Source organism: Aotus nancymaae, unplaced genomic scaffold (genome assembly GCF_030222135.1).
Source record: "Aotus nancymaae isolate 86718 unplaced genomic scaffold, 86718_ANA_hifiasm-v0.15.2.pri h1tg000076l, whole genome shotgun sequence".
In the NCBI taxonomy this organism is placed as follows: Eukaryota; Metazoa; Chordata; class Mammalia; order Primates; family Aotidae; genus Aotus; species Aotus nancymaae.
Genome location: NW_026988491.1, coordinates 24,178,526 through 24,202,052, shown reverse-complemented (window position 1 = coordinate 24,202,052; position 23,527 = coordinate 24,178,526). Strand labels below are relative to the sequence as shown.

General features: G+C 46.1%; 1 protein-coding gene across 1 annotated transcript in view; it reads right to left on the bottom strand.

Annotated features, from left to right (window-relative positions):
- The window catches only part of MOV10L1 (Mov10 like RNA helicase 1), a 69,124-nt gene that overhangs the window by 8,794 nt on the left and 36,803 nt on the right, over positions 1-23,527 (bottom strand). The window contains exons 14-21 of the mRNA XM_012434405.3: positions 18,939-18,997; positions 18,379-18,479; positions 11,544-11,646; positions 10,508-10,686; positions 9,522-9,668; positions 6,046-6,167; positions 2,873-2,972; positions 1,769-1,933 (exon numbers count right to left, since the gene is read on the bottom strand). Coding sequence (XP_012289828.3) covers positions 1,769-1,933; positions 2,873-2,972; positions 6,046-6,167; positions 9,522-9,668; positions 10,508-10,686; positions 11,544-11,646; positions 18,379-18,479; positions 18,939-18,997 — 976 coding nt within the window. The remainder of the gene's footprint in view (positions 1-1,768; positions 1,934-2,872; positions 2,973-6,045; positions 6,168-9,521; positions 9,669-10,507; positions 10,687-11,543; positions 11,647-18,378; positions 18,480-18,938; positions 18,998-23,527) is intronic.

The window sequence follows — 23,527 nt, the reverse complement described above, 5'->3', positions numbered from 1 at the left end:
GTGACTTCATGATACAGCTGAGCATGACTGTGATGTCACCAGCACATGGGACACCTTTACTGTCTGCCTCCAACCTAGTCGGAAGCTCATTTGGGGTGGGTGTTCTTCCCCGGGCCTGGTGTAAGCAGGCAGGGAGGGTCTCCAGGGATTACAGGAGTTCAGCCAGTCAGATCAGTGCTCAGTCTTTCGGCTTCCCATCTTACAGCCTGTTTTGTCTAAGCCCTGTGTAGAATGCAGTCTCCTCACTGGCTGAAACTAGTTCCTGACAGACCCCAGCAGCTCACAGATGAACTGAGTGAACGTTGCCCACGGCCACGCTCACATCTCGACTCTGGAGGAGCGTCAGCATCAGCACATGTGACCCATGTGCTGGTGCGAGGACTTGCTGTGTCTGTGCTGCAGGGAGCCCTCCTCTGCATGCGATGCCACGCCCTCTGCCCTCCTCTCACTATCCCTCGAGGAGAACACACCCAGGGCTCTCCCTCCTTGGGATGAGTAACAAAGCCCATGCTGGTAAAAACCTGGGTTCCCATGGCGTTGTCTGTTACTCACCAGGTAAAGGACTGGTGCTTTCAGTTAACACTGGCGCGAGAACGCCATTACTGGCCTCCTGACTCTGTCAAACCTAACTAGAACGTGTCTAGCCTCCAAAGTGCTACTCAAAACTACATATGTGACCTAGCGTCATGATGCCTCTCCCTTAGCTGGACACAGGCAGGTGCTGGGGAAGAGAAAGGAAGCATGCCGCCTCCTGGGGTTACTGTGGCAGCTGCTCCAGTTGGAGGGTGTAGGACACTGCCCAGGCCCTGCACAGGACAAAGCCATCACCCCCTGTGCAGCAGGGTCTGTCTGTACCTGTGGCCGTGTGCTGCATGCACTGCCCTGAAGGCTGTGTGGAGGGGACAGTGGTGATGGCAGCGTGCTGGTCTCCCCTGCTGCGGCACGTCACCTGCACCCACACCTCCAGAAAAGCAGCCAGTGGGCGGAGGGGCGCAGCAGCACTGAGGACCAGGCGCACCTCCTGGGGGCAGCAGAGCTCTCAGGTGCCCTGTGGGCCCAGCAGCTGCCCATGTCCGGCCTTCTCTCCCTGGGGGCAGTTTCATGGGCTCCTGGCACAGCCGGTGCCTGTCTTAAGGGTGGTCCATCATGAGACCTTCCTTGGCCTGAAGACCCCTACCTGCCCCTACCCTTGACAACCAGGAATGGGTTCCAGTCCTTTTCCCTCAAAGTCTGCCCATGGTCACTTCCCCTCATTTTCTATTGGTGTTAATACTGGCAATGGGAATCAGATGGAGACTGCTCTTCTGTGGGCTACAGGGGCTAGCAGGTTCATTGCTTAATGACGGGCCCTGGAGGCCCAAGCTCAGCGTGCTGGGGGCTCCCAAAGATACAATTCCAAAGGCAGTCCCTCAGAATTTAGTACAAGGTTGGCCGAGAGCCCAGAACCTGCACTTTAATGGAGCCTCGGGGTTGAAGACCACGGAGGAAGACTGCCTGCAGTCACTCTAGGGCAGGCTTTTCAAGTTACAAAAGTTACTTCCCGTTTTTCTTCTGTTAACAGAGTAACACAGATTTTAACTTATTTTACTGTATCTGACCCCAGAGTCTCAGCCATCAGCACTAGGCTGCACTTCCTGTTGATGGGGGAGATGCTGTGGTGGGTGCTCCCCTGTATTCTACCTACGGATGGAGGTGACTCAGGTGGACAGAGGGGTGAGCTGCTCGACTGCCCCCTGAGCCCCTGTGGACTGGAACGCGCTAGACTCACCAGCAGGGGGTTATGTGAGCCGCAAGCACCAAAAGCATTTTCGTCCCTCTGGTACGCAGGTCGAGACATCAGCCGTTCCAACAAGGACACGTTCAGCCCATAGGCCATGGCAAGTCTGGACTTAATGACTGGGCCAAGCTGCATGGGGTCTCCCGACAGCACGATCTGCACACACAGGGCCCATCTCAGCTCACGCACGGAGGGTGCCGCTGCGACTCCTACAGGCTCAGGTGGGAGTGGGGCTGCGCGCAGGATGGCCCCATGCTCGCTCTGGCTGCAGGGGATGAGGAGAGGGGCTGGGAGACCAGGGGACACTGACAAGGCTTGGAGCCATCTCTCCTGGCTTCTCCCCGAAGTCCTGCCATCTGCTCAGCTCCTGCAGCCTGGCTTTCTTTCCTGCAAATCTCTCAAAATGGTAGGAGCCCCAAGGATGCTGTCTATCTTCTGGAGGGTTCTCTTATGGCTGCCATCCTGCCTGCCCCTTGCCCATGGTTGCCCTGACCTGGTGAGGCCACCTGATGCCACTGCTCTGCCCGGACCAGGTCCCACCTTCACGCTCTGACCCACAGCGCCTGGTGACTGGGATGTGCGTCTAGGATAGGCACCAAGGAGAAGCCTGAAACATCCAGTGCTGGGTGCTGGATGAGCTCGCCTCGATGCAGTGCACAGCAAGGGAACCAGAGGAGTTCCAGGTGATGCCTATGCCACTGTCAGGGGCACCCAGGGAGGAGGCAGGCGGGAGCAGAGAACGAGGATGCACAGAGCTGGAGGCCAGGGCAACCCGACAGGTGGGTGGGTCAGATGCGGGAGCACCGGCTCTGTCTGCCCCTCCAGGCACTGGGCAGCTGGCTCACCCAGAGCAGGGGCCACATTCCTGACTTCAACACTGCATCCCCAATACCCAGAATGGCTCTTAACCTCCATTTTACAAGTGAATGAGTCAAAATACTCACTCATAGTCCAAAAGGAACAAAGTATAATAGAGACCCACGGCCCTAGCACCTTGGGGTCCCTGCCATGATGGTTCCTGGCAGGACTGCAGCCCCTACCCCCACAGGAGAACAGGATGAGGAGGAAGCAGCACCCACGGCAGTGGGGCCTTACCTGGCCGCTGACGTCTGACATCAGCCCCAGAGGAACGAGGCATTCTGGCTCACTCGCCTGCCCGGCTTCGTCCACAAACACATGAGTGAAGTGCCCAACTCTAGAGCAAAGATGTTCTAAATGGTAATTTCTGCCAAACTGTTTTAGCAACTGATGCCTCTGACACACTGGCAAAGCCAAGGTCAGCACCACAGGGGCACAGCAGGGCTGCCCAGGGTGTGTGGTGGAGCTGGGGGTCTGGGTATCACCTGGCCAGAGGGAGGAAGGCCACAGGTGTCAAGAGAGTCGGTTAAGCCACATCAGCGCCTGGTGCTCTGCACGCAGAGTCTGTTTCCAGAGACGTGGAGGGAAGAAGGGGTGGGGGATGGGGGGTGGGGCGCAACACACAAGCACCTCCTTGGGGCAGCTCATAGGAAGCGCCGCAGGCTCCTGGCCTGCTCTCCACCTGCGTCTCACTCCCGTAATTAATCAAAATGCCCAGGTTTGAGTCCTGACTTCCCTCTCTGAGTCTCCACCTCCCATGTGTCCCTCAGGAGGCGGGTGAGGCGAGAGCAGCTGAGCTGGCTGCTGTAAAGCAATGGGAGCAGGCCTGGCCAGGCAGGTGGCCACAGATGGCTCATCTCCTCTTGACTCATCCTTGTGAGCCATACTTAGCTGGGCACTGCCCAGCCTCCCATGCCAACGGGCTGAGGCCCCGGGAGCCACTACCCAATCTGAGGTGCCATTAAGAAAATGGGGTCTCTAGAATGGCTGTCCAAAATTCTGGCCCCTGCTACAAACTCAGTGAGGTTCCCAGCTACAGAGCAGCCCCTCCTGGCAGTAGCCTGTCCGGCTCTCCCTTCTCTGTGTGTTCAGGTGTCACAAGGCAGGTGCAGGGGCAGAGAGTCCACAGCATTGCTGATGGACAGGGTGGGGATTTTGCAGGAAGGAGTCATCAGATGCGACTGCCAGGCCCGTGGCTCAGCCCCCACAGGAGAAGCTGTGGAGCTCTTGGCATGGGAAGGCCGTGGGACTGAGGAGAGCAGGAGCTTGCTTGGCACACTGTCTGCTTCTAGAGTACAGAGGAGCCACCCCACATGTGGCCACGAGCTGAGGAACAGGCACCCGGACTTTCCTGGCTCACCCATCCCAGCAGCTTCTACTCTATGGTCAGGAGGCCTCAGTGGGGAAATACTGTTGGGGCAGAAACAGGTCCCGAAGCCCGAGGAAGCAGATTATGAGACAGGGAGAGTTCTGGGCCATGCCAACAATCAAGAGGACACACTTTGGGCCTTCTCACTGCTGAGCACAGGTTCTCCTGTCTCCGGCCTGGGACGTCAGGCAAATCCATCACCTCTCAGCCTCTGGTGTCCCACTGCGGGGTGAGACCCCATGGTCAGACCTGTGCTGGGGGCAGGCTCCTGCTCACAGCAGTGCTGGGCCCAACACGTCCTCCATCCACTCACGGTCAGCTGACACCTTTAACTTCAGGTCTGAATGTGTAAATCTCAAGACGTGGATTTCACAAGTGACCCTGTGCACCCCTCCCAGTGAAAGATGCGGAAATCTGCACACTGCCATTTCCCCATCTCATCTCCCCATTTCTGTTGAAAAAAATTAACATTATATATCTTTCCTAGAATGTAAGCATTTAGGTTTCAATTCTGTATTAACTGCAGTCACTTTTGCCAGATGACACTGCTGCTGCTTTGCCCTTTGAAGAGACCCGACCCGCTGCTCTAGCCACTGTCAGCCAGCTGACCCTGGGGCCTCTGCAGCTGGGCTGCAACACCTATCCCACTCCTGCACAGAGTGTTTCTGAAACAGCAGCCTGCCCTGGCCGGTCACCTCCTCCCACTACCCGAACATCAGCTCCAGGGTGCAGGGTCCATGCTGTGCTTGCCCCACCTCACCCCACAGAGCCCTCTGCACCCCAGTGAGGCCTGGCTCTTCAGCTCTGGACCTTTGACTCATCAACACACATGAACAAAAACAATCCCTCTCTTGTTCAGACCTGTGCTGTGCAACCCAGTAGCCACACACAGCTCTTGGGCACTGCATGGTGGCTGGTCTGAAATCTGACATGCTCTAAGTGTAAAAGACATGGTGGATTTTGAAGATTTGAACCAACAAAAAAGTAAAGTGTCTCATCATTCATATTTTACTAATCTCATCATGAAAAGACATCACGTATGTGAGTAAAATGCAGCGACGAGACCACTCGTAACACGTTGTGACAGGTGTGGTCGGCTGTGCCTCTGTTCCATGTGGAGCTGACAGACCCCCAGAGCCCACAGCACATCCAGGTGGGGACATGCGTGGGCCCAGGTGAGGCCCACCGCCTGTGGTCGCCCACACGACCACTGTGACCCTCGACACTGCCCAGGGTGACCCATTTCTGGGCCGTCAGGGATGGGCTTTCCTCAGAGGCCCTGGCTTCTTCCTCTCACCCTCAGCCTGTGCCCCCTACACTGCCTGGCTCTGCTCACTGCGAGGAAGCTGCTTGCTGCCTCCCAGACCCCACCTCTCTGCACTGGGGTCTCTGCCTCGGTCCTCGCTCAGTCTCCCTAGGCTCAAAGCCCTTCCTCCCAGCCCCCAGGGGGCCCACCTATGACAGCTGGCACCCTATGCTGCTGCGTCTCCTCTGCCTGTCTCCTCTGCAAAGCCCCCAGAGCCAGGGGCACAAATGGTCCCTCAAGATCTGACCTTACAGAGCTGAGCTGTTTCCTAAGCAGCCTGCCTCCCCATACCCACTCCAAGTGACTCTCTCCTGTTCAGAAGCTCTTCACTGGCTTCCCACCTCACCAGAGGTCAGTTCAAAGGCCCCTCCACGGCCCACCAGGCCCAGGCTCCAGGTCTCCCCTTTACTATTCCTTTCCGGCCGCTTCTGCTCACAAGGCCCTGGCTCCGCAGTTCCCTTTGGGGAGACCTCAGCACTCTCCAACTGCAGGGCCTCTACACATGCTGGTCCATCTGCCTGCCCATCCACTGCTGGCTCCTAAGAGTCCTTGGGGTCTCAGCCTCCCCAGCTCCATTCAAGCACAGCCCTCCCCCAACAGCCTCTCTCACCCACAGCCCTGCCTCCCTCCCTGAGCACTGAGTCCCTGGGTCATCCGCCCCTCAGATGGAAGCTAGGAGAGGACACCAACCTCCGTCCTGGGAGACCCCATGCGCACTCCATGCCCAGGGCTCACCTCACTCCTATTTGGTAAAACAGCCCTGAGCTGCTGCACGTGGTGATGATTATCCGAAAGCGCGAGGCTTTCCAGATGTCCTCTCCATCTCTGCAATACGGTTTGATGGCATCAATAACTATCTGGGGGCAAGGAGGGGTGGAGTTAGTTTACTTTTCCAATTACTAAGCACTTCTACAACTTGGATGGAATCACCAGGCCTAAAATAATTCCGAGAGGGAACCTCGTCCTGCTGCCACTTCTTAGTTACGTCTAAACAAAATTCAAGATTTTTTTTCTCAAAATATTTCATACTTATCAATTCAGTCTATGCTTTAGAAACTCCAGAGCCACAAATATAACACATAATCCCGCAGATCCGTCCTCAAAACAACTTTGTACATTTTCTATTCAGTTTTGTTTTTGTTTTTTTGAGATGGAGTCTTGCTCTGTCACCTAGGCTGGAGTGCAGTGGCACGATCTCGGCTCACTGAAACCTCTGTCGCCTGGGTTCAAGGGATTCTCCTGCTTCAGCCTCTTGAGTAGCTGGGATTACAGGTGTGCACCACCACGCCCAGCTATTTTCAATGTCTTTTTTATTTTTATTTTTAGAAAGAAAGAAAGAAAAAAAAGAATGAAGAAGATGAAGAAAAGGAAGAGAGAGAGAGAGAGAGAATGGGAGTATTGCTTTCTTGCCCAGGCTAGAATGCAGTTTAGTAATGGGTATTGAAAACCTCTTTTATACCAATAATTATACTTAATGATGTAGAAAGGAAGGAATAAGGGAAGAAAATAACAAACAAGCAGCCAACCAATATTTCATTTAAACCTATGAAATGCTATGCGATTACTGAGGAGTGATTTACTTCCAATTATGTAGTCACTTTTGGAATAGGTGTGAGGTGGTAATGTATGTTTTGTGTATTTGAAGTGGAGAGTTCTATAAATGTTTATTAAGTTTACTTGTTCCAGGTCTGAGTTCAAGTCCTGGATGTCCTTGTTAATTTTCTGTCTCATTGATCTATAGAATCGTTAGCTCTTCTTGTTACATTGATCCTTTTGCCATTATGTAATGTCCTTCTTTGCCTCTTTTGATCTTTGTGGCTTTAAAGTCTACTTTATCAGAGATGAGAAGTGCATCTCCTGCTTTTTGTTTATTTTTACTCTCTGTTTGGTTGGTAAATCTTCCTCCTTCTCTTTGTTTTGAGTCTTTGTGTATCGTTGCATGTGAGATGGGTCTGGATGCAGCATACTGATGGGTTTTGGCTTTTTATCCAATTAGAATACATATAAGTTTAATACTGGCATTTGATGCTAGCTGGCTGTTTTGCCCATTAGTTAGTGTAAATTTTTCGTTGTGTTAATGCTCTTTGCTTTTTGATATATTTTTGGAAAGGCTGATATTGGTTGTTCCTTTATATGTATAGCACTTCTTTCAGAAGCTCTTGTAAAGCAGGTCTGGTGGTGGTGAAGTCTCTAAGTACTTGTTTGTTTGCAAAAGATTTAATTTTTCCTTCACTTATAAAGCTTAGTTTGGCTGGATATGAAATTCTGGGTTGAAAGTTCTTTTCTTTAAGGATGTTAAATACTGGTCCCCACTCTTTTCTGGCTTGTAGGGTTTCTGCTGAGAGATCTGCTGTAAGTCTGATAGGTTTCCCTTTGTGGGTAACCTGACCTTTCTCTCTGGCTGCCCTTAGTGTTTTCTCCTTCATTTCAACCCTAATAAATCTGGCGATTATGTGTCTTGGGGTTGGTCTTCTTGAAGAATATCTTTGTGGTGTTCTCTGTATTACCTGGAGTTGAATATTACCCTGCCTTACTAGGTTGGGAAAGTTTTCCTGAATGATATCCTGAAGAGTATTTTCCAACTTGGATTCATTCTCTTTGTCACATTCAGGTAAACCTATCAAACGTAAATTAGGTCTTTTCACATAGTCCCATATTTCCTGGAGACTTTGCTCATTCCTTTTTATCCTTTTTTCTCCAATCTTGTCTTCTCGTTTCATTTCACTGAGCTGGTCCTCGACTTCTGATATCCTTTCTTCTGCTTGATCAATTCGACTGTTTAAACTTGTGCATACTTCGCGAAGTTCTCGTGTTGTGTTTTTCAGCTCCATCAATTCACTTATATTCCTCTATAAATTGTCCATTCTCGTTAACATTTCGTCAAACTTTTTTTCAAGGTTCTTAGTTTCTCTGCATTGGGTTAGAACAAGTTCTTTTAATTCACAGAAGTTTCTTATCACCCACCTTTTGAAACCTGCTTCTGTTATTGGAACACACTCATTCTCCATTAAGCCTTGTTCTGTTACTGATGAGGAATTGCGAGCCCCTGTAGAGGGAGAGGCATTCTGATTCTGAGTATTCTCTGCCTTTTTAGGCTGGTTTCTTCCCTTAATTATGTATTTATCCCTCTGTCGTCTTTGTAATTACCGACTTTCTAACTAGATCTCTGAGCGGACATCACTTGTTGATTCCCAGCGCCGAAATCTGAGCAATCCACTGCACCGGCCAAAACAGCAGTGTTAAGATTGATGGTGCTTTTCTGCCCGGGAATCTCCGGACTCTGTACCAAGAACTGCCGCGCTAAGGCACCAGCAAAACAGCCGCGCCGGCCACAAGAGTCGCCCTGGCAACCCGTGGGGCTCCTCCGCTGGGAATCTCTTGGTCCGTGAGCAACAAATATTCGTCTGAAAGCGTGGCGTCCTCTCGTTCTCTGCGCTTTCACTGGGAGCTATGAGCCCGAGCTGCTAGTGATCAGCCATCTTGGATCTCTCTCTCAATGTCTTTTTTAAAAGTAATACTTCAGGCCGGGCACAGTGGCTGAGGCCTGTAATCCCAGCACTTTGGGAGGCGGAGGCTGGTGTATCACTTTTGGTCAGGAGTTCGAGACCAGCCTGACCAACATGGTGAAACCCTGTCTCTACTAAAAATACAAAATTAGCTGGATGTGGTGGCACAAACCTGTAATCCCAGCTACTTGGGAGGCTGAGGCAGAACTGCTTGAACCCAGGAGGTGGAGGTTGTAGTGAGCTGAGATCACACCACCGCACTCCAGCGTGGGCGACAAGAGCAAAAACTCCATCTCAGAAATATAAGTGAGTAAAAAATAAAAGCAATGCTTCACTCTATAAGCAAACCAGCAACTTAAAATTTCCTTAAAGGGACATTTAAAGCCAAACCAAGGAAACTCTTTTAAAAAGAAACAATACATTTGGGGATTAAATAAAAGAGGAATGTGATAATTTAACAACACCACGAATGCCCACGATAGGTCTGGTAACTCACACAGAGTGAGAACGTGATGAAATATTCAGGAATCAAACTCTACCATTTAGTGGTAAGGGAGGACCCAGGGCAGAGCCATTTCTCAAACACAGCTTTCTGTGGCAACTCTCTGCCCACCCCCCTACCCCTGCCCTCCCCTGCCCACTTGGCATTTCCTATGTTCCAGGGAGGGGTTCTGGTGCCCCTGCCTGCTTGCACTGAGGGCTTACCTCCTCAAACCTGCAGGTGGCGTTCACCCGGACCATGGCGGCTGGCCGCAGCACCCTGCTCTCGTGCAGGCGCAGACACACGAGGTCAGCGGCGCTGTTGGAGGGCGCACAGACCAAAATCCGACTGTCCGGCAAGGCAAAGTGTACCTTCATCAAAGACACACAAGAGACCAAGGCTCAGGAACATCCATACTGCAATGTGGAAACCAGGAGTCTAACCTCAGCACGCACATCTGCGTGCAGGGACTCAGCCGCGTGGGCTCAGATGCCAGCCCCCAACCCACTGAGACCCAGGCACGGCTCTGCCTCATCACACTGCTGCCAAGACCTGGGTTAGGTGGGAAAGTTATCTGCACTCTCTAAGATTCTAAACCACCTTCTAGGGCAAACAGAGTCAGATTAACCTGCACACATCTGGCGTGCAATACAATTCTGCACTCAACCTGTTTGCCAATTTGAATCCTGAATCACAGTAAATGTAGATGGTCTTCAACTGATGATGGTTTGACTTTATGATGGTGTGAAAGCCACCCCCAGTCACCCTGCTTCTCAACTTACAATGAGTCATACCTTGATGAATCCAATTTACGATGCATTTATTTGGTCGTAACCCCATCAAAAGTCAAGAAGCATCTGTATACAATATTTTCATAAACAACTTCCATTACCAATGAAGAGATCTAAAACTTCTGCAGAATGGTGGCTGTAGCTACTATAAGGGTAACTTCTTTTCTGCAGCAAAATTTCATGATTTGGTAGAATAGTTTACCAGGCTAAAGATGAGTTTCCTTCTAAACCTATGAAATAAGTTTTTAAATCCCTATATATCCACATAAATAAGACTTAATATTATGAAATAACTGGTATTTCTCAAGCTCTTTACAACTTTCAGATTCTACAATCTAGACTCACACTTCCTGAAGACACAGATGACATGTGTGAACAGCAGCACAGAGCCACAACCCCCGTAGCGCTGCTGTCCTTACCTGTAAAACAGCCTCTATTATTGTCATGGTCTTTCCAGTCCCAGGCGGTCCAAAGAGAATGTACGGGAGGGGACGGCAGTCACCACTCAGAATCCTTCTAACTGCCAACTTCTGATTTTCATTTAGCACTGGATTGAAAAACTCCATCTTTCTTGCTTCAGGGGTCTGAATTTCGTCTACTGTATTCAAAGTGGAGAAAGTTTCAGTGAGTTTCAAATAGCTCACAACAGCTGTGGACATGTCTTCACTTAGGTCAGGCGTCAGCACAGTTGTGCAAAGGCCAAATCAGAGCCACAGACAGGGATCAGCTCTTCAGTCTGACTGCGGGTAAGACACGCACAGGGCATTCCCTTTAATAATGTGTCTGTGTGTTTTTTTTTTTTTTTTTTTATTGAGACAGGGTCTGGTTCTGTCACCCAGGTTGGAGTTACTACTGTGGCGTGATCTGAGCTCACTGCAACCTCTGCCTCCTGAGCTCAAGCAATCTTCCCGTGTCAACCTCCCAGGTAGCTGGGACCACAGGCAACTGCCACCACACCTGGCTAATTTTTGTATTTTTTAACAGAGACAGGGTTTCGCCATGTTGCTCCGGTTGGTCGTGAACTCCTGAGCTTATGTGCTCTGCCCACCTCAGCTTCCCAAAAGTGTTGGGATGACAGGTGTGAGCTCTGTGCTCAACCTGTCTGTGGTTTGTTAAGGAGTCAGGAGAACTAACACAGCTTCTGAGAGGAAAACAGCAGGCTGTCAACTGATTCTGCTGCTTTAGAGATCACCCTCAAATATTAGAAACTGGATTAAAAAAAGTCCATCTCTGAAAAGAGCATCTGGAAAAAACAATCCAGAAACTAAAAGTCTTCTTAAAGTATCTAACCTAAAACACCAAGTCTTCAGTCAAGGTGGAGACAGCAGCCGCCTGTCACAGGCCACACGTCTCCCGACTGTTCTTCCTTCCCATGAGAGCCCGCTCCTCAAAGTCCCTGTTTTCCAAGCATGAGTCTCCGAGTTGCTCTTCTCCTGGCCCCTCACCAACACATACCCAAATCACTTCTGTCTGTAGCAAAGGGTGCCGGCAGGTCCTGGTCACCAGCACGCCTCTCCTTTGTTCCATGTTTAGCTTGGTCTTTCCTGGTTTTCCTATCCTAGAAATTATCATGCAGAAAAATGGTTTTAAAAAACAGCTCAGTGTTTACACTGGCTTGGCTGAAAGAGCAAACATAAACATCTAGTGTTCTGCTTATATATTTATCTAACAGCTCTTTGGATGGATCACAGGTCAGACTCTGAAAAATAAAGAAAAAGCAAACTATCAGATACAAAGCTGCTAAAAAAGTTAAGCGTTTTTTTTTTGAAATTGCTTTTAGAAATAAATATAAACTAAAATTTGTGATGATGAAACCAGAGCACTGGACTAAATTTTACTTTACTAATACCGTCTTCCCTTGGTACATCCTACCTGCTTTCCAGGCTGGACAGTGGGGAACCTGCAGGGAATGGTCAAGGGTACAGCCCAGGGCTCTAGATCTCCCGGGGACAGCCTCAGCACGACCTCGCTGCTCTCCTGGGCACTGCTCTCACGACCTCACTGCTGTCACACCTGTCATCCCAGCACAGTGGGAGGCCGAGGTGTGCGGATCACTTGAGCCAGGGGTTCAAAACTAGCCTGGGTAACATGGTGAAACCCTGTTTCTAGCAATAATACAAAAAAATTAGTCAGGCATGGTAGCACGCACCTGTGGTCCCAGCTACTCGGGAGGCTGAGGTGAGAGGATCACTTGACCCCAGGAGGCGGAGACTGCAGTGATTGGAGATTGTGCCACTGTACTCCAGCCTGGGTGAGAGAGACCCCATCTCAAAAAAAAAGGCCAGGTATGGTGGTTCACGCCGGTAATCCCAGAACTTTCAGAGGCCGAGGTGGGAGAATCACAAGGTCAAGATATCGAGACCAGCCTGGCCAACATAGTGAAACCCTGTCTCTACTAAAAATACAAAAATTAGCTGGGTGTGGTGGCACTGGCCTGTAGTCTCAGCTACTCAGGAGGCTGAGGCAGGAGAATCGTTTGAACACAGGAGGCAGAGGTTGCAGTGAGCCAAGACTGTGCCACTGCACTCCAGCCTTGGGACAGAGCAAAACTCTATCTAAAAAAAAAAGATCCTGCACAAGAATTGGTTTTGTGTGTGTTTAACATAAGTGGCATTTGTCCTGAACCAATGGGATTTTCAATTTTTTCAGTACAATCCGTAATTCACAGCTTTGCACATCTATCTTTGTTAAATAACTTCATTACTTTTATAGGATAAATTCTGGAATCTGTAAAATCAAAACTTCTGTGGCCAGGTGTAGTGGCTCACACCTACAATCTGAGCGCTTCAGGAGGCTGAGGTGGAAGACTGCTCGAGTCCAGGAGGTCAAGGTTGCAGTGAACCATGACAGCATCACTGCACTGCAGTCAGGGGAACAGGGGGAAAAAAAAGTTTCACATTAAAACATTTACACACATTGGCAAGTTTTAGTCTAAAACAAGCTTGTCCAACCAGCGGCACATGGACTGCATGTGGCCCAGGACGGCTCTGAATGCAGTCCAAGACAAATTAGTAAACTTTTTAAAACATTATGAGATTTTTTTTGTGATTTTTTTTTTTAACTCATCAGCTATCATTAGTGTTAGTGGATTTTATGTGTGGCCCAAGACAATTCTTCCAATGTGGCCCAGGGAAGCCAAAAGATTGGACAGCCATGGTCTAGAAGCTTATGCCAATATATCCTCCTCCCACAACGATTGTTTTGCAGAGTGTAACTGGCATACAATGAGCACACACAGTGTGTGACTTGACAAGTCTGACATGTGCACATACCCATATAACCATCAGCACAACTGAGATGACAAACAGACTTGTCAGTCCCCAGAGTCTCCCTGGTCCCCTCTGGAGCAGCTCCCTCCAGTCACACGGGCTGGCTCACATGCTCTGGAACTTCATTTAAATGCAACCACACAGTGTAATTCATTGGAGATCCATCTGCGGTGTCGCATGTCAACAGTTTACACCTTGTATTGGCGAGTAATGTCCCACTGTGTGAACATAACGCGATCTGCTTATCCATTCACCTGCTCACAGATGCTGGGCTGTTTCCAGTTTTTGGCGATTAACAAGAGCTGCTGTGAACTTTGTGTATGAGTCCTTGTGTGGCTGTATGTCTTCATCTCTCTGGGGCACACGCCTGGAGAACGGCTGGGTTGTATGGCAGGTGCACATCCCGCTTTTTAAGAACACCTTTTCCACAGCGGTGTGCTACTCTCCATTGCCACCGCAGGGTGCATGCCAGCTGCCCCACGTGCAGATGATCCAGCTCAGTCTCTGGCCCTTCGAGCAGGTGTTCAGTGGTACTCGTTGTGGTTTGTGCTCCCTAACAACTAACGAGGCTGAACATCTTTTCATGTGTTTATTACCATGGTATGTATTCTCTAAGTGTCTGTTCAAGTCTTTGATCCATTTTAAAAAACTGAGTTCTTAGTTTGTAGAGTAGTATGTTTTCTGAATACAAGTTCTCAATCAGATGTGTGATTTGCAAATATTCTCTCTAGCCTGTCACTTTTCATTGTCTTACCAGTGTCTTTTTTTTTTTTTTTTTTGAGACAGTTTTTCTATGTTGCTCAGGCTAGCCTTGAACCCCTGGGCTCAAGAGATCCTCCAGCTTCAGTCTCCTGGGTCACTGGGACTAAAGGTAGGTGCCATTGTGCCCGACTGTCTAACAGTGTCTTTTCAATAGCAAAATATTTAATTTCACTTAAGTCCAATTTATCAATTTCTTTGTAAGTCATGCTCTTAGTGTAACATAAAAAAAAATCCTTATCCAAACAAAGGATGTGAAGATTTTCTTCTATCTTGTTTTCTAGATGTAGAGTTTTAGGCTTTACATTTATGGCTAGGAACCACACAATAAGTTAGTTTCTGTCTATACTGTGAGGTATGGATCCAGGTTCATCTTTTCGCACGTGTCCTGCATTTATAGATCAATTTAGGTAAAATATGCAACTTGATAATAATGAAGTCTTCCGACCCAAGAGATACAAATAGCATCTCTCTCCATTTATTTATGATTTTTTTTTTTTTTTAATGAGACAAGAGCCTCGCTCTGTCGCCAGGCTGGAGTGCAGTGGCACGATCTCGCCTCACTGCAACCTCTGCCTCCTGGGTTCAAGTGATTCTCTCGCCTCAGCCTCCCGAGTAGCTGGGATTACAGGCACGTGCCCAGCTAATTTTTGTGTTTTTAGTAGAGACAGGGTTTCATCATGTTGGTCAGGCTGGTCTCGAACTCTTGACCTTGTGATTCACCTGCCTTGGCCTCCCAAAGTGCTAGGATTACGCTTGTGAGCCACCATGCCTGGCCAGTGTTTATATCTTTTGTTGCCTACCTTTTGTCAGATTTATCCCTAATGTTTAAAGCATTTAGGTGCTTTACTGGAAATATATAGAAATAAAGTTATTTTTCTATACTGATCTTGTATCTTCCAAAATCACTTATTAGTTCTAACAGCTTCATTTTAGATTCCGTCAGATTTTCTTCTTTTTTTTTTTTTTTTTGAGACAGGGTTTCACTTTATCACCCAGGCTGGAGTGCAGCGGTACAATCACAGCTCACTGCAGTGCAGCCTCAACCTCAACCTCCCAGGCTCAAATGATCCTCCTGAGTAGCTGGGACTACAGGTGTGTGCCACCATGCCCAGCTAATTTTTAAATTTTTAAAAAAGAGAGACAGGGTCTTGTATGTTGCCCAGGCTGTTCTCAAGTGATTTTCCCACCTCAGCCTCCCAAGGTGCTGGGATTACCGGCATAAGCCATCACGCCAGGCCTCCATTGGACTTTCTATGGGATGTGGATGCCTTTTCTTCCTGCATCATTGCCCGTCTACAACGCACAATGCTGGGCAAAAATGTTGAGTAAACTGCCCTCATCCTGATCTTACAAGCAAAAAGCATTTAGTTATCACTAAGTAGGTTTTTTTTTAAGTAAAGGAAATTTCCTTTTATTTCTAGTTTGTTGAATTTTGATCAGGAATAGATGCTGGATTTTGTCAGGTACTTTTTCTGAGTCTACTGCCATGATTTACATGGTTTTTGCTTTTCAGTTTGTTAATATGGCATATTACAAATTGATTTTTGGAATATTAAGCCATTCCTGAGATGAACCCTCTTGGTCTCATATACATGTGTCTCATATATATACATTTTTGAGACAGAGTCTTGCTCTGTCACCCAGGCTGGAGTGCAGTGGCATGATCTTGGCTCACTGCAATCTCCACCTCCCAGTTCAAGCCTCTTGAGTAGCTGGGTCTAGAGGTGCATGTCACCACACCCAGCTAATTTTTTTCTGAGACAGAGTCTTGCTCTATTGCCCATGCTGGAGTGCAGTGGTGCGATCTTGGCTCACTGCAGCCTCTGCCTCTGTTCCATTTTAGGTAGTTTCTATTGCTCTGTCTTGAAGTTCACTAATCTTTTCTTCTGCATTATCTAGTCTGCTGATAATTCTGCCCAATCTATTTTTCATCTTGGGCAATGAATTTTTCATTCCTAGAAAATAAAATTGTCTTTTATATATCTTTCGTGTCTCCACTTCACATGCTCATGTCTTCTACTTTCTTGGACACATGGTACATATTTATAACTGTTTTAATGTCCTTGCCTGCTAATCTAATACGTTATTTTGGGGGTTTGGTTCCAATTGACTAAATTTTTTCCTTTTATGTTTTTCACTTTCTTTCATCTTTAAATCAGATGTCAGACAGTGACTTGCTGGGTGCTGGATACTTTTATATTCCTATAAATATTCTTAAACTTTGTTCTGGGATGCAATTAAATTATCTGGGAACAGCTTGCTTCTTTTGAGGATATCATATTTTGTCAGTCTGGGCTGAAGCAGCCTTCAGTCAAGGGCTAGAAAACTCCTAAAACAACACCCTCCCCAAGCACTCTACCTGTGAATTATGAGGTTTACCTTCTCTGGCTGTGGGCACAGCTATTTTTGGCACTGTGTCAACTTTAAGGATTGTTCTTGCTGCTCTTTCTAGCTGGTTCTTTTCTAGGCCTGGATATTTTACTCACATCATGCACTGATTAATACTCAGCTGAAAACTCAAGGAGGAACCCCAAATGTAGGTCCCCAAGTGCTCTCTGTCCGCTGCCCTCTCTCCAGCACTCTACTATCAGCTTTATCCCTGTCTTGTCCTCTCTACCCTTCCAAATGCTATCTCTTTACTAAGATAGGCCACCAGGCTCTGCCTGGGCTCCGTCTTGGTGCTTTCTGGACTAGACACTCTTGGAAGGCTGTGAGTTGGGAAAATCATGAGGTCATCTCATTTGTCTCCTCTCTCAGAAATCCCTGTCCTATGATAGGTGATGTCATTGTCTGACATTGTTGTTCCATATAGTTTGTCTGATATTTTACTGTTTCAGGAAGAAAGGCAAATCTGGTCCCGCAAATTCCATCTTGGTTGACATACGAAATATTCTTGAGTTTATTTCCAATCTAGTTAATCCATAAGAAGATAATGTTCTGAATTTTAAAATCTTCAGATTCAGTCAGTTAGGAATGTGTCCAACTAAATAATAACATCTCCCCCACCTCATATGCCATCAGCATCACAGACCCTCTCTAAGAATCAGGCAGTAGAAGAACCAGTAATAAGATGATGATGTAAGAAGAAAAGCACAGTCCATGGAAGACCCCTTCCTATTCGCAGAGCAAAAAAGAGATCAACTATGAAACACACCGCGGATGACTTTCAAGGACAACCTCTGCTGCTTCATTCATTGCATTTTCCATGTCTGTGCAGGAATTCTAAAACTATCATGTCTGCATTTTGTGGGAGGAACTATAAAATGGTAAGTGTTTTCGAATATTAGATATAACTTAAAACTTCATGTTATACATTGAAAACATGCTCATAAAACCAAATTTGAATAGCACAGAGTAAGCTGGAAGCTCCACCATGGCATGGATGATTTTCTTGTTACTAGAAACACAAAGATAAATAAAACTACTTCTATTGTATTCACAAAAATATACTGAGAGCCTAGGACAATACCTGGTATGCAACAGGCACTACATTACTATTTATAGAGTGACTGGACTGTAGAAGTTTTTATAAAATATCTTTGGAACATTCACAACGTTTGCAAATGTTAATTTGCGGGCTGTGTATCCTTCCAGACATTTTCTATGCATGTACAATCACATAAATGTACCTGAGTATACACATAAACCATATAATTAAAAAATAAAACTATTAAGGCCAGGCATGGTGGCTCATACCTGTAATTCCAGCATTTTGGGAGGCCGAGATGGGTGGATCATGAGGTCAGGATTTCAAGACCAGCCTGATCAACATGGTGAAACCCCACCTCACTAAAAATACAAAAATTAGCTAGGTGTGGTGGCACGCGCCTATAATCCCAGCTACTCAGGAGGCTGAGGCTGGAGAATCGCTTGAAGCCAGGAGGCGGAGACTGCAGTGAGCTAAGATCGCACTACTGCACTCCAGCCCAGGTGACAGAGCGAAACTCCATCTCAAAACAAACAAACAAACAAACAAACAAATAAATACATACATAAAATAAAACTCTAAGATCATATAAACACCTGTACTTTGCTTTTTCCATTTAATATATTGTAGCCATCTTAGCCCTACATCTTATCCCTTGCATACAAACGTTACACTAAATCTATTTTGTGAATATTTTAGTTTGCTTTATTTTAACTGCAATTTTGAGTTATTTGCAAAGCACACTGCTCTAATAGTCCAGTCAACTGAGCGCTAACAGGCCAAGAAGGGAATTCCCATCACCTGCATAGACAGTAACGCCGCTGAGCACTACCTTTTTGCTGGTGGACTGCCCATTGCTTTTGGTGTCTTGTGCATGGTTCCAATTTCCTGTCACTTGGGGAGACTGTAAAATAATTTCTTCCGGAAATAACACTTTTAAAACAAAAAAGGGTAAGAGCATAGGTATAACTAACAAGCTTAAAAAATACTAATAGAGGCTGTTTATGGCTGACTCTAAAGTAATTAATATTCTATTCCCTTCCTTTCTTGACCTTCCTGTTACACCGTTTCTAAATTACATACAGCATTATTATTACTACATACTCTTTGCAACAAAGTCATGTACTGGCCCATCTGTAAGAACAAAAATGAATTACATTTATGAGGGGAAAAGCAAGCAAGGTGAATTTATTTTCAGTTACTTAAACATGCTATTATTAATTGTTCACTAAGTGGAAATAGTAATAAAACACTAAAACTTCTTGATAGAAAATTAAAAACATGATAACAAAGTTTATTATGACTGAAGAGACAATTTTACACAAAATTTTACATGAAGCCAATAAAAATACTCTGTGAAAATGTAACACTATCATTCTATAAAAATAATACCTTTTACACCTAAGTGGATGACTTGTTCAAGTGCAAAGTGACACCGTCTGCTTGTGGTCCTGCCAGAAGGAAAATAACAAAATAACTAACCTTACATTCAGAACTATTAAGGCTGGCATAAAGTAATAAAAATCTGATTATATAATCTTTAAGTCAATATAAAAAAAATCACAGCAACAATCCAACAATCAATGAAATAGAGAATAGAAAAACACTAGAGAGGCCGGGCACAGTGGCTCACGCTTGTATTCCCAACACTTCGGGAGGCCATGGTGGGTGGATCACCTGCAGGTCAGAAGTTTGAGACCAGCTCGGACAACATGGGGAAACCCTGTCTCTACTAAAAATACAAAAATTAGCCAGGTGTGGTGGTGGTGTAAGCCTGTAACCCCAGCTACTCAGGAGGCTGAGGCAGGAGAATCACTTGAACCCTGGAGGCAGAGGTTGCAGTGAGCTGAGATGGTGCCACTGCACTCCAGCCTAGGTGACAGAGTTAGACTCTTTAAAAATATTTTTTTAAAAACTACTAGAGAATACCAATAATGCCAAAAAAAGCATGTGATAAAATCCCACACTCATTCTCCTTCTTTCTTTTTCTCCCCCCTACCCCCTCTCTCTTTCTCTCTTTTTTTCTTTTTTAAAGAGACAAGGTCTTGCTTTGTTGCCCAGGCTGGAGTGCAGTGGTACAATCACAGCTCACTGAAGCCTCGAATTCCTGGGCCCATGTGATCCTCCCACCTCAGTCTCTCAAAGTGCTGGGATTACAGGTGTGAGCCACCACACCTGGCCCCATATCCATTCTTGGTTAAAAACTCAGTAAAATAAGAGTCTATCTCCTCAACCTGATGGAGGGCCACTATGGAACCTACAGCCCACACTATACTAACCTGTTTAGGACTGAATGCCCTGCCCCTAATACCAGGAATGAAGCCAGTGCATCACTTCTCACCACTTCTATTCCACACTGGCACAGAAGTTCTAACCAGTGTAGGAAGGCAAGGAAAAACAAATACAGGGCACCCAAATAAGAGGAAGAAGTAAAACTGGTTTTTGTTTTTTTTTTTGATGGGGTCTCACTCTGTTGCCCAGGCCAGAGTGCAATGGTGCAATCTTGGCTCACTGCAACCTTTGCCTCCCAGGTTCAAGTGGTTAATCCTGCCTCAGACTCCCAAGTAGCTGGGATTACAGGCGCCCGCCACTATGCCTGGCTAATTTTTTAGCCAGGTTTCATTCATTAGAGACAGGGTTTCACCATGTTGATCAGGCTGGTCTCGAACTCCTGACCTCAGGTGATCCACTCTTTTTTTTTTTTTTTTTAAGATGGAGTCTAGCTCTGTTGCCCAAGCTGGAACACAGTGGCATGGTCTCGGCTCACTGCAACCTCCACCTCCTAGGTTCAAGTGATTCTTGTGCCTCAGCCTCCTGAGTAGCTGGGATTACAGGCGCCTGCCACCACGCCCAGCTGATTTTTTATATTTTTAGTAGAGACGGGGTTTCCCCATGTTGGCCAGACTGGCCTCAAACTCTGACCTCAGGTGATCCACCTGCCTCAGCCTTCCAAAGTGCTGGGATTACAGGCATGAACCATTGTGTCCGACCTAAAACTATCTTTCTTTGAATGTATAATTGTTTCTGTAGAAAATCCTACAGATTCTATGAAAAGCTTCTAGAGATACTGAGTTTAGGAGACTTGCAGAATACAAGATAAACATACAAAAATCAATTGCTTTTTATAAATACTAGAAACAAGCAATTGGAAATTTAACTTCAAATTACTGTTTATAATAGCATTTAAAAATTTTAAATAGGGATAAATCTGACAAAAAATATGCAAGACCTATATGATGAAAAGTATAAAATATTGCTAAAAGAAATGAAAAAAGATGCAAATAAATGGAGAGACATACCATTTCCAAGACTCATTATTATTAAGATTTCAATTCTCCTTTAAACCGACCTATAGATTCAATGTAATCCCAATCAAAATCCCAACAGGTGTTTTGTAGAAACTGACATATCTAAAATCCATATAAGAATAAAGAAGATCTAGAATAGCCAGACAACTTTGAAAAGAAACAAAGCTAAAGGCTTGACACTACCTGATTTTGAGACTTATCATAAAGGCACACATATCATACACTATGTTTGTGTTCCCCCCAGCTTCATGTGGTGGAACTTCATCCCCAACATGATGTTATTGGGGATGAGGAATTGAGGCCTTTGGCAAGTGATTAGGTCATAAGGGTGGGGCCTCATAAATGGAATTAGTGCCCTTATACAAGGGAGCACAGAGAGCTCTCTCATCCCTTATGCTGTGTGAGGACACAGGGAAAAGACAGCTGCCTACCAACCAGGAAGCAGCCTCACTAGGACACTGAACCTGCTGGTGCCTTGACCTTGGACTTCTCAACCTCCAGAGCATGAGAAATATATTTCTGTTGTTTTTAAGCCATCCTGTCTATGGTACTGTGCTATTGCAGCCTGATGGACTAAGACAGACAATAAGACCCTGTACTGTTCGTGTCAAGACAGACAAGTGTATCAATGGAACAGAATAGAGACTTAAGAAACAGATCAACAAATATTTGGTCAACTGATTTTTTTTTTTTTTTTTTTTTTTTTTTTACAAAGGTACAATAGTAATTCATTGGAGAAAGGGCAGTTTTTCATCAAATAATGCTTGGATAGCTGGATGTCCATTCCACCCCCCAACTTCCATTCATACCCCACATCATTTGCAAAGCTTAATGAGATAGATCATAATTCGAAATGTACAGGTTAAAGCTGCCAAGTTTCTAAAAGAAAACAGGATAAAATCTTTGAGATCCAAATTAGTCAAAGATTTCTGAGATGCATCACTAAAAGATCTGTGAAAGAAAACGTTGATAAACTGGACTTCATCAAAATTAACAATTTCTGCTTTTCAAAAGGCACTATAAAAACAATGAAAATACAAGTTATAGTCTGAGAAAATATTTGCACAAACACATATCTGATAAAGTATTGTCCTGAAACTACACAAATATCTCTGCAAACTCCATCATGAGAAAACCACTTTTTAAAATGGGCCCAAAGACTTGAGGAAAGACTTCAACAAAGATTTTGTACAAATGGCAGAAAAGCACATAAAAAGATGTTCAGCACCATTAGTCATCAGAATACAAATTAAATCCACAAGGAGATACCCCTTCACGCACAAGAATCACCTCTGTTCTGGAGTTAAAGCAGATCACTGGAGTCCAGGCCTGCACATCAGCTGCAGTCTCTCTGGCTGCCATGATGGAGGCTGTGCACCTTCTACCAGTGCTGCTGCTCCCTATGGCCCCAGTCAACCCTCACACATCACCCAACACAGCAGCAGCCCTTCTCTCCCCATTCCTGGGCCTTCTCATGCCACTCACATGCTGGGGTCTCTCATCTTGCACAGCAAACAAAAATCACCCCCACCCTGGGCCTCCTGTATCTCTTTGGCCATCAACTTCTCTCTCTCTTTCTCCATCCTGCCCTCCCTGCTTTCAAGGCCAAATGCCTTAAAAAGAAATCAACAACGTTTATCCATTCCCCGATAGTCCATTCATTCATTCTCAACACATTCCAATCTGGCTGTAGCCCAAACACTGCCGATTTCTCAGAAATAAATAAAAAAGCACGAATATTTAAAAAAATTGATAAATTTGACTATGTTAAAACTAGTACCTTCTATTAATCAAAAGACATATATATTTAGATATGTTAAAAAATATATATATATTTTTAAGACAGACTCTTGCTCTGTCTCAGGCTGGAGTGCAGTGGGCGATCTTGGTTCACTGCAACCTCTGCCTCCCGGGTTCAAGTGGTTCTCCTGCCTCAGCCTCCCGAGTAGCTGGGACTACAGGCATATGCCATCATGCCCAGCTAAGTTTTGTATTTTTAGTAGAGACAGGGTTGCCCCATGTTGGCCAGGCTGGTCTCAAACTCCTGACCTCAACAGACCCGCCCGCCTTGGCTTCCCAAAGTGTTGGAATTATAGGCGTGAGCCACCGCGCCCAGCCTCAAAAGATAGTTTTTAAAAAGCTGAAAGACAAGGAACAAACCCGGAGAAGATAACGTATCTAAGAATAATTTGTCATAAAGAATACAGAAAGGACTCCTACAACAATAAAAATCAGATAAATTACTCAATAAAAAAGAGGGCAAATGACAGGAGCGAGCATTACACAGAAGACGAACATTTTATGGCCCACAAACAAGAAGATTCTCAGCCTTGTAAATAAACCAGAGAAAAGTAAATCAAGACCATCATGAGATGGATTACACACCTACCAGACTGGCACCAATTAGGAAGTCTAACAAAATCAGATACAAAAAGGACATCCATCAACAGGTCATCATACACACTGATAGTGGAAGTCACTGATGCAACCACTTGTAAAGCTGGAAACAGAAACACACCCCAAACCCAGCAATCTGACCCCTACACACACAGCGGCTCTAGGAACAGCAACGAATGAACCATCATAACAGGAAACAATGAAGGAAGAGTGGGTATTTACACAACTATAATGAACAGCGGTTACAGACAGCAACACGGAGACATCTCAGGAACA